Below are 11,064 nucleotides of genomic sequence, written 5' to 3'. Positions count from 1 at the left end.
CTCAAACATTTTTACAAAATGACTCTCTTTTTGATTATGGCATAAAAGTCAAATATGAAATAAAGCATGTTGTTAGGTGCTTCACATTTGGTAAAAACAAACAAACAAAAAACACCCAACCCCCCCCCCAAAAAAATTCCAATTAAGCCAACAATAATCTTCTTGATTTATTGTTTATTCATTCCATAATTACACATAATTGTACTTACAACATAAATCTTGTTCCATAAAAGATAGACTAAATGCATTTTAACGACATTGACTTTTATTTTCAAGTAAAGCCCAGTTTTCACCAATTGCTCTGAAATTTGGTCTCTGCTTTAAGTAGATTTATTTTAAGGAGGTTTTACCAGTGCTAATCACACAGTGCTAATAAGGACTTCCTGTACTAATGAATCAGACTTTTCTAGTAGAAACACTCTGATGTCTTGGTTGTGTCTATTTACATATTACATTTTCATAAAATGCTGTTCATAAAATAGTTTCATTTCTTAGTTTTGGTGGCATGGGGAGGGGGCGGTTAACATGATTTACTCTTTGGTGTTTCCTGGTTAACATTATTTACTCTTTGGTGTTTCCTATAGGATAACTTCTAAAGGGTGATATTATTAAAAATAGTATAAGTGTCTCATAAGATAATATATGCGGAGGACACAGACTTTGGAGTCATCTTGGATTCAGACCTATATTTGAATCTGCTTCTGCCACTTAACAGACATATGATAATGGGTAAATTGTGTTCTCTCTCTGAACTTTGATACCTTCATCTGTGAAAATGGAGTCATGATAGCTCTGTCACAAGACTGTGGTGAAGACCAGATGAGAACATCTATAAAATGCCAGGTATAGAGAAGGCATTCAATATATGGTGCTTAGAGCCGTGCTGTTTATTTTTGGTTTGTGTGACTGCCGAAGTTTCCGGTGATCTTAATTTGTTGATTATTTTGTACATTCAGGTTCTTTGTGTGTGTTTTGCAATGTGAACAAACGTAGGGTCTCTAGGCTATAAAAAGTAGCTAAGTATGACTGATATTGATAATGGGCCTTTAGAAGTGCCTCACTGCATAAATTTCTTAGCATGAATTCTAAAATATTCTACAAAACTTTGAAAAAAGTCATAATGAGATCTTCAGGATTTATATTGTAAGATTTTGGTTAAGTTCTTCTGGAAGTTGGATGACTGATATTACATGGACAAAAACCTCAAAGGAAGCCCCCCCTTCTCTACACCCAAGCATTTTTGTAAACAAATCTTGACTTAAAACAAGAAACTTGGGCAGCCTAGGTGGCTCAGCGGTTTAGCACTGCCTTTAGGCCAGGGCCTGATCCCGGAGACCCAGGATAGAGTCCCCCGTCCAGCTCCCTGCATGGAGCCTGCTTCTCCCTCTGCCTGTGTCTCTGCCTCTGTGTGTGTGTGTCTCTTATGAATAAATAAATATATATATAAAAACAAAAACAAAACCCAAGAAACTTAAAAGTTTTTCACTACACCGAGACCCCCATGCAAAGCAGTCTTGAAAGTCAGACGTTCCTACATTTGAGCCCCTCCTCAGCTGCTTCCTAGTTGTAGGACCTTGACCAACCCAATATTTCTAAGCTTGCATACCGTCATCCATAAAGTTGGATATAACAAAAGTCCCTGCCTCACGTTGTTGTGAGGATGAAATGAGACACTGTATATAATAAAAGCCCACTGTATGGGCTTATGTGCCCACACAGCCTGGTACACTCAAAGTGTTTAACTAGTTCACTATTATCTGTAAAATCTTCAAACCCAAGTTAACAAAAATGTCATATTTCGCTCAAAAATAGCAATGGTGTAACACAAAAAAACAGAAATCAAGTTCACTTGAGTTCACACATCAAATTATATGCTTTGGCTTTGCCTAGTGTTTTGCCTCTTGAGTTCCCTATGTCTCAGTTCCTTTACTTCCTCTGTTCACTCAAGAACTTGCAGAACATGAAGACTCCTAACTCTGGGAAACGAACTAGGGGTGGTGGAAGGGGAGGAGGGTGGGGGGTGGGGGTGAATGGGTGACGGGCACTGAGGGGGGCACTTGACGGGATGAGCACTGGGTGTTATTTTGTATGTTGGCAATTTGAACACCAATAAAGAATAAATTTATTATTTAAAAAAAAAAAAAAGAACTTGCGCTTTCCCAAGGCCTCTTCCGTATCCCCCCACACGCGAGAAACACATTTGTAATACTTATTACAAATTGGCAAGAGGCTTCTCTCTCTCTCCTCTTTCTCCAAGAATCTGGTATGTCCCCCCATGGGTCTGATTAGTTCAGATATATTATTTAGTTGACTCAGTTATCACCGGGAGATGATAATGGCTCAACATTTAGTATCCACCTAATAGCCCCATATGCTATGGCAGGTGAGTTACAGACGTTACTTGCAGTCCTCATAACCACCCCGCAAGGCAGAGCCCACTCTCTCTGTTTCTGAGGCGGTAATTAGAAGGTCTGGGCCCCTGAGCTCAAAGCCACACCAGTAAGCGACCAGTAAGCAGCAGCACCAGCGACCCTAAGGATCAAGTTAAGGCATTAGTTGGGATGTGATGGCCCTAAGCGGTTTCCTACTTCTGGGAAAGGCCCACCTGGCCTTTCAAAGAGAGGCCTCCTCATCCTGGTGCAAACACACGCGTGTGGTAGCCGGATGTCCCCTGATTCAGGTACGACGTTTAACTTTGTCATGTCATTCATCCCCTAGCACCACAGATGTGTCTACATAACACTAAACATCTCCGCACGTCCCGTGCACATAAACGCCAGCCAACGTGCCAGCTGCACTCCCACAGTGGACGCTGTAGGTCTGACCCACAGAATTCCAGACGTCGCCAAGTAGAGAAACTGGGCTCTCCCCAGACCCAGTAATTCCTGTTTAATTTCCCCGGGCGAAGTACTGAATTTCGAATCGTGCTCCTTCTAGAAAGCAGAATTTCGCAAATATCACGAGGCGGAGTCCCACAGAGTCAGGAGCGGGAAGCCGAGGAGGGCGATTAGGGTGGATGTCGCTGCTCTCGCGACGACGGGCACAGGGAAGTCTCTCATCGGACTCTGCAGTCCTTCCAGCAATGGAAGCTCAGCGCACGGCGCATTTGGGGGAACCCTGAACGACACTAACCGCGTAAGGTCAAGCAAACAACGGGCGGGCCCTTAAAAAAAAAAAAAAAGTGCGTTGTGGAGGGTTTTCATCTGAGGTAAAAAAAAATTAGGTGCGTTGTGGAGGGTTTTCATCTGAGGTAAGAGCGGGTCTACTCCGACGTGCGGGCTCCGGAGTCCGGGTCCGCCTCTCGCCTCCCCACGGCTCGGCGGACACCTCTCTCCGGAGGCCACTTGGGGGGCCTCGGGCTGGCGCCCCCCTCAGCCGCGCGCCCCGCCCCCCCAGGCGCCTTCCTTCCCTCAGAGCCGCACTCGGGCGGACGCCCCCCTCGGAGCGCCTCCAACGGGCGAGCGGCCCCCGCAGGGCGGGGGGGGCGGGGCGGGGGCGGCGCGCACCGGGCGCGGGGGGCGGGGCGGGGAGGGGCGGGGAGCGCGCCGCGCGGGGGCGGGGGCGGGGGCGGGCGCAGGTCGCTCTCCGGGCGCCGCTCCCCTTTGTTCGGCTCCATTGTGTGCCCCTTCCTCCTCAGGCGCCTCTTCCGGCGCCCCGTGCGCAATTTGTGAAGGGGCTTTGGGTGCGTTTTTCTTTTCCTTTTTCTTTTTTGTCTCTCCCCCCCACCCCGCTCATCTCTTGGTCCGCGAGGCCTCCCGGGCACGCCTCTCCTCGCGGCGCCCCGCCGCGGCCCCCGAGCGCGGCCGAGGGAAGCGGGAGCGCCCCTCCCCCGACGGCGGCCCCGCCGCGCTCGCGCCCCGCGCCTCCTCCAGGAGGCAGCCTAACCCCGCTTCCCGACCCTCGACCCTCCCGCCGGGCCGCGCCCCCGCCCCTCCGAGGGGCGCAGCCTCCGGGGCTCCGGGCGCCGGAGCGAGGCCCGGAGGCCGGCGCGCCGCCCCAGCCCGGCCGCCTCGGCGTCCCGGGAGCCGGCGCGAGCGTCGCCGCGGCCCTCCCCGTCCCTCGCGCTCGCGCTCCCGCTCCCCGGCCGCCGCGCGGCCGCCTCAGCCCCCTTATATAGCCCTCTAAAAATAGCTCGCCTCGCACCGCCTTGTAAGGCAGCAGGGAGATCCGCGGCCGGCCAATCGGCGCTCGCCGCCAGGGCCAAGCCCCGCCCCGGGCCCCGCTCCGCGCTCCCCATTGGTCCTCAGTGACTTCATGAGCCCCCTGTTTACCTTACATGGTCACACGCGGCCTAATGGACGCCCTCCTCCGAGATCCCACGGCTGCGCGGAGAGCCGGGCGGAGCGGGGGGAGTTTGGGGAGGGGGAAGAGCAGGAGGAGGAGAAAAGGAGGGGGGGAGAGACTACAAACTAGCAAGGATGGGGTGGGGGGTGGGGAGGGAAGGGAAGGGGGGGGAGAGAGAAGCGATCGCGAGAAAAAAAAAATGCAACCTCCCAAAATAAAGAGCAAAGATTGCATTAGGAGCGAACAGCGCTGCAGAAATAGATGGCAGCTTCGTGTCAGTGAGTTTGCATCCCCCTTCCTGATCCACGAGCTGGAGTGATTAGAGCCCTGGAAGGGAATTGTTACTCCCGTGGAGAAGTCCCCTTTTCCTGGCAGCCGTCTGCACTTGTACACGCTGGATGCCTCTCTCCATCCACCCCACTCACTCTCTCCTCTCTCACCTCCTCTCTTCCTCTCTCCTGCATTGATTTTTTTTTTTTTTTCCTTTTTAGTTGACTGAAACAAAACAAAACAAAAGGGCCACTGGATGTCTGCCTTCTTGGGGGGTGAGCCAGACAGACTGACAAACAAACAGACCCAACTGTGTTCGGGGGAGGGTTTCTCCTCCCGTTTTGCCCGGCAGCAGCAGCATGGACGTGTTGGCTAGTTATAGTATATTCCAGGAGCTACAACTTGTCCACGACACCGGCTACTTCTCAGCTTTGCCATCCCTGGAGGAGACCTGGCAGCAGGTGAATGATTTAAATTACTTGTGTAAATCGTGTGGTGGCGGCGGAGACGCAGGGGCTGCGTTGGTGTGGGCTCGGGGGTTGAAAAAAATTTTTGTTTTGTTTTTTGTTTTGTTTGTTTGTTTTATTATTCTTTTCTCTCTCTCTTCCCCCCCCCCCCCCGCTTTTTTTTTTTTTTTTTTTTTTTTTGGCTGTTTGTTGTTTAAAATGTTTTCGGAAACAGTCATCTGCGCTTACCTCTCCACCCACCCTCTAACCCCTTAGTGTGCTGAGCTGAGCAGCCGGTGTGAGCTGCCTGCGTTTCAGTCACCAACACACATCCTTGCGCACACGTTGTCGGGCTCACTGTCCCCAGCACAGACCTGCGTAACTTCTGGGGTTCGGAGGACCCGGGTGGGAAGGTGGTCTGGGGCTTTATGAGCCACTGATGACAGGGTACTGCGTCCCTACAGGCTCCAGTTCTACCTACTGGTACCTTAAATCAGCTCCAGTTCTTTTCAACTGGTGCTTGGCGACCGTCAGATGGGGGGTCAGGAGGTAGGAGCCTAGCAGAGTGTTTCCCCAGTAATCAGCGAGTGTCAATAAAAGATAGAAACTTGATTTTTGAGACGACAAGGTGGGCAGAAGGGAGAGGAGCCCCGTGACAAAAGATACTCAAGGATGTCTAGGAGGAGGACGGGAAGATGCATCTGTCTCGGGGCTGACCATGCATTGTGGATTTCCCCCAGTGCAATGCCTCTCTGTATGTGTCCTTGTTTTTCTTTTCTTTTTTTTTCTGTTTGGGGTCCCTCCCTGGTTAGAAGGCACTGCCTCTGACAAAGGGTGGTGTGCGCTTCCACGCCTCTGACTTTGTCTTAGAGGACTAGTTAAGAAACTCCTATGATGCTGAAGGGCACTGATGCCAAGTTGGCTAGGCGTCCCACTGAGGGCAAAGTGGGTCTGGTGACAAGTTCACTGGGCTTTGTGAAGTGGAATAAAGAAAGTGCTGGTCAGTGGAAAGTGCTAGATCTGCTGCGGAAACCAGTCGTTTTCTCAGCGAGGATTAGGAGCTGCCGAAGGGACACCCTGCAGGAAAGATGGTGGGTGGGGGGCGGGGGGGGGGTATGGGTATTCTTTAAAAATGCTCCAGTGTGCAGCATGGAACGTCCAAGAAGACAGTCTGGATTTGCACATCGGAAGTGTGAACTCGCACAGTCCATCTTGAAGAAACCAGCCTGCCCTTGGGGAGGACTGCGAGAGGCTTGGTGTGTGGCTGCTCATGTAACTTCGTTCAGTGACAGCAGCTTGTTAAGGCTAATGAACGGCTGAATTTCTTCTGCCGGGATCCAAAGCGGGATTTGCCAGCTTGAGGCTGGGATGTAACAGTTGCTGCTCTAGCGAGTGAGGTTTGGCGTTGGGCAGAGGGAGCAGAGTGGCAAAGCTGAGCCTCTGACTGTACCTTTGTTACTAGTTGCTGTTCTGCCCTGATCAGAGGCGGCGAGCTGTCCTCCAGGTGCTGTGGCCTCTGCTGTCTGTGTGTCCACCATCGGCTGCTGCCCAGGGATGCTGGCACAGACCCTCCACTTTGTCTCTGAGTGCACACATAGTTCACGCGGTTTTAGCGGAAGGCATTTCTTCCTTCGGTGCATCCTTTCCCCCATCCCTGATGAGACTGTCTCGTGAAGGGTCTCCCTAGATCTTTTCCTCCTTTTATTTCACACGTGCTAATGGAGTCAAAATGTGGCCAGCATTTCATTCTCCGAAATAGCTTTCATTTCACATTGTCAGCCCATTGGTGTCAAACCGGTTGCGTATTAACAACTGTCTAGACAGGTTAGGGTAGGGAATCTGTTGATTTAGTCAGCCTGCCCAAGGCAGCCCTTGTTTGTGACTAACTGTTAAGCAGTGTTGGAGGGAAGAAAGTTGGCTTTATTTGTTGCAGCGTTCCCTCCTGATGAATCACACAACTTTGTTTTGGTTCAAGTTTTCACAGTAGTAAAGCCTGCTTTTAGGGAAGGCCTCTCCAGAGGAAACCTGCTTTTCTAGATCTGGTTAGACCATCCAGGAGAGAGTCTGGATCTGTAAAGAAACATCACTGGTTTGGTAATTAGGGGATGTATTAGATCTATTGTTTCCTCCGAAGTGAAGCCTTCTGTGCTTTTCCTTCCCCCTCCTCTCCTTCCCCCTCTCTACTTGCCTCCCTCAAGGAACCTCTATCTTAGTTTCTATCTGCAGGCCAAGGAATCTAACCCCCTCTCCCCCCACACACACCTCCCTCCTTACTTCTTGCCTTAACCCTCTCCAACTGGCAACTACTCTTACCTTAAAACCCTTTGCCAAGTTATTTGAGAGGTGTGCTCACAGTCCATACCGAAACATAACTTGTGGGGAAGCACTCCTAAATAAGATATCACTCCAAGGAGCTTTCTGCTCCGGGCTCCGTAGTCACAACTGCTCGCAAAAGGTGACTGTGACTCTTAAGTTCATGCTGATGACAAAACCTCCAACCTCCATCTCTTCCTTCCTCCCGCTCCTGACCCTCCCCGGCCCCCCCACCCCCCATTGCTGCTTCTGAGTGTAAGGAGGGGGGATGGTTATAGACAACTGTTGGGGCCAGATCAACCATCAGATGGTGAAATTTTGAGACTCCTTTGCTCAAAATGGCTTAAGAAGATTGCCACAAAGAACCCCAGGCAGGAGGAAGTTTCCTGATGCTCTGGGGTAATCAGATTTTAGAGGTCAGATGAGGAGCAATTATTAGATGTTCTCTGAAAGTGAACAGTGTACCTGGCCTTGAGGAGCAAAATACAGAGATTCCAATAATCTGATTTGGTTTGTAGAGAAAGGATAGCTTGGATGATAAACCCAAGAACATCTGTGCATTTGAAAATTAAGGATGGACTCTTTGGGGATTTTATTTTAAACTGTAGTCTGGGGTAACTGTCCTCCTTAATAGTCAGTGATCTTGGGAGGGTCCTCCTGTCACGGGGGGGAGGGGTGCCATTTTGACATTGGGCAATGATGTCTTTAGCAACATACAGCTCCAACTCTGAAAAGCATTGCCGATGTAATTTTAAAATCCAGATGGACATCCTACATTAACAGCTCTCCATTCCTGGGCTCTGACTGCATACTTAAGCACTTGGCCAAAGTAACATCATCTCGGCCTGTCATGTAACTGTAAATTACACTGTGCTTATGTGGTCTATTATTTTATGGAATTCAGCTGACGCACAACTCTTAAGGCTACCAGCCTTAAGTTCTTTGGAAACTTGCAGGAAATTTTCCAAGAGCTGTCTGAGCATAAGTAGAAAAAAGTCAAAGGTAGGACAGAAGCCGGAGTAGCTTATAGGGTACCACTTGATGACGGATAAAGGGAAACACATTCATGAGTTTTGTTGCCAGTTCTAGAAATCATGATTTTTCTGGGCCCCTTCCTGACTTGGAAAATAAAAAGGGTTTGATATGATACTCTTGGTTATTTTTCTCCAAGAAGCTACAAAGAATTTGGATAGATTTTGTATACCTAGCCTGCTGTTTCACGGGTGGAGGTCAAGTAATGAAGTTCTAAGTCTTATTTGCATTTAGCTTTGCTTCATGCCATTGAGGAGCATGGTATGTTTACTTGAAAACTCTTATGGAATTATGCTTGTTGTTAATGCTGATTCATAATTGGCAGATGGGGTCAGTTTCAGGCCTCCTTTTTGCTCAGAGAAAATTTTCCACTGCTACTGGAAACAAATAAATAAATCATAGAACATTCCTCCCTCCTCCCCCACTCCCCCATTGTTTTAAACTAATGGCATACTTGGCTACTGTACCAACTAAAGTGTCCCCATAACACTGCAATTTCATCTTTGTTTCAGGCACCCTGGAACGCTTTTTACAAGGGCCTTTGATATGAGGCATCTCTAGGGGACAACCTACAAAAATGGTTGCCTTCCAAGAACAGCCTCATGATACAAGGGATGGGATTTGTTCTGTGAGCTACACTGCTTCTTCCTCTTTATGGTGATCTTGCCTTTGCACTGCCTTCTACAGGCCTGAGCAGCCAGGTGCTGTCTCAGCCAGAAAGACAAAGCAAACTATAGGGTCCCTGCATCTGCAGGTTTGCCTCTGTCCCCAATTTGCAGAAAACCTTGTCATGAATTAGAATTTCTTGGCAACAGCACCACCCAGGGAAATTTGGAGACACAAAGGAGCCTTGCTAACCACACTGAGAGGATAAAATAGCTGGCTTTTTTTTTTTTTTTTGTATGTTATTTGTGTGCTCTTCAGTTACCAGAATTTTTTTTTTTATTTGAAACAGTGACTTGGTAGATGAAAAAAAAAATGAAAACTGTCCCGTTATTCAGATTTTCTATGTAAGGATGCAATCACTAAATACATGTAGCTTTACAAATGAAAGCACATGTGAATGCAATCAATCACACACTTAGCCTTTCTTTAATAGACTCGTTTCCATGTTCTTTTTAATAGCTACATCTTTGTGTAGATTTAGGGGCTCACAAACATGATCATTCGGTCTACCTGTTTGCAGTTTGGTATTTTAAAGTGAGTGGCTGTTACACTGCAGATGTTTTTACTACATCTGTCTCTCGTGGGGGGATAAAAGAAGTGGTGACTTCTTTGTTCTCTGTGAAACTCCCACCCCCCACTCCCTACCCTGAGGAGAATAGGATGTTGGGGTCCAATCCAGTTAAAGGGCAGGGCAGAAGATGCACTGTGACAGCCTCACCCTGAAATGATTTATGTATGGGTATGTCAGAGACCTTCCGTGTTCAGATGTGGGCTCTTCCTCCCTTCCAGCCCATTCTAAATATAAATGCCAGTGGGGGCTATTTGCCTCTCCACTTAAATGGTAAGAGTTTAGAGAGGGTCCTAATGGGCCTTTTAGTAGCCACTCTTATAAATCTTTAGATTCTTTTCCCTTTAGAGAATTCTTGTTTTTAACTTTTTGAGTACAAGAAGGCATTGCAGTATTCTTTAATCACTCTGTGCCCATTGCGTAAAGGATACAGTTTACTCTGGCCAGCCCCAACTGGAATTGCTGATGCCCCGTCTCTGCAGTTTGTAGTAGTGTGCAAGGGTTGCTTTTGTGTGTGTGTGTGTGTGTCTGTGTGTTTTCTCCTCACCTATTCTGGACCCTGTGACTGGCCAACGCAGAGAACGTCTCTGTGATTCTGGTTGCACTCAGTATATCAGTTAGCATGTATGTTGGAATTGGGATTTGCTGAAAGTTTAGGACAGCTCCCCAGTTTAACCTGAGTGGTGCCAGAAGAGTGAGGGGTGGAGAGTTAGTCTCTCTACAAATAAACCCCTTTGTTTTCCTGAATCATCTGAATGCTTACTTAGCATAAACAAGTAGAAATGTTTTAACCCAAACTGCTGAATCTTAACAAGTACAGTGATTAGGAAGCTCTACAACTGCTAATGGTTTAAAGTCGGTGGAACAATTTTCAGTATCTAATCATTAATGTTACATGTAACATGGGCAAGTGAAGAAACACTCCTGCATCCTGTTCTGTTTTGTGCTTACCCAGGAACATCCACCTGAGAAACCCTCCTTTTTCAATTTAGTTTAAGAGTTCCCAAAATAAATGAAGTATCGCCATTACCAGGACATGCGTTTACCTAAAAATGATCATGATCTTGTTTGCCTTTATCCGCAAGCTGCTGATTTGGAGAATTATTTCTACTGCCTTGAGTCCTTTTTGTTTTCCTCACTTGGTATTTTGGCGTGATGGAGAATTTGCTAAGTGTCTTGCTAAGTGTGTTGTGTCCATTTCTCCCTCCATTAGAGCAGCTTCCAGCAGCCCTCTCCACCACGTGTGGTATCTTGATATTAGAGCCAAGGGTCAGCAGCAGCCGTGGAATATGGGTCTAGTGGCAGCCTGTTTGAGCTGCAAGTGACTTCTGATTTCATAGCGATACCATTCCTGATTGAGCTGGTAGATGCGGTCGGTCACACCTTGTGAGATTTCCTTTGTTTATATTAAAATGTGGAAAATACTTCACAGTAAATACTTCATTCCTTAATTCTGGTTATGTGCAAAAATACTCTTTGGGTGAT

General features: G+C 48.0%; 1 protein-coding gene and 1 long non-coding RNA gene across 7 annotated transcripts in view; one reads left to right on the top strand and one right to left on the bottom strand.

Annotated features, from left to right (window-relative positions):
* Positions 1-162: 162 nt before the first annotated feature.
* LOC119867945 lies at positions 163-4,381 on the bottom strand. Its single transcript, XR_005385289.1, has 2 exons — positions 4,272-4,381; positions 163-3,163 (listed from the first exon to the last, which is right to left on the bottom strand). It is a non-coding gene; the product is annotated as an uncharacterized LOC119867945 (long non-coding RNA).
* Positions 2,811-11,064, top strand: part of KLF7 (Kruppel like factor 7) — a 95,349-nt gene continuing 87,095 nt past the window's right edge. For 4 of the 6 annotated variants that reach the window (XR_005385288.1, XM_038585553.1, XM_038585549.1 and 1 more), the window contains exon 1: positions 4,439-5,015. Coding sequence is in view for 5 of the 6 variants with exons in the window: in XM_038585553.1 (XP_038441481.1) it covers positions 4,914-5,015 (102 nt within the window). In the remaining variant the exon portion in view is untranslated. Of the gene's footprint in view, positions 3,136-4,436; positions 5,016-11,064 lie in introns of those variants that run through there. The other 2 variants (XM_038585552.1, XM_038585551.1) reach the window with 2 other exon arrangements.

Source organism: Canis lupus, chromosome 37 (genome assembly GCF_011100685.1).
Source record: "Canis lupus familiaris isolate Mischka breed German Shepherd chromosome 37, alternate assembly UU_Cfam_GSD_1.0, whole genome shotgun sequence".
Classification (NCBI taxonomy): domain Eukaryota; kingdom Metazoa; phylum Chordata; class Mammalia; order Carnivora; family Canidae; genus Canis; species Canis lupus.
This window is presented reverse-complemented; position numbering and strand designations above follow the sequence as displayed.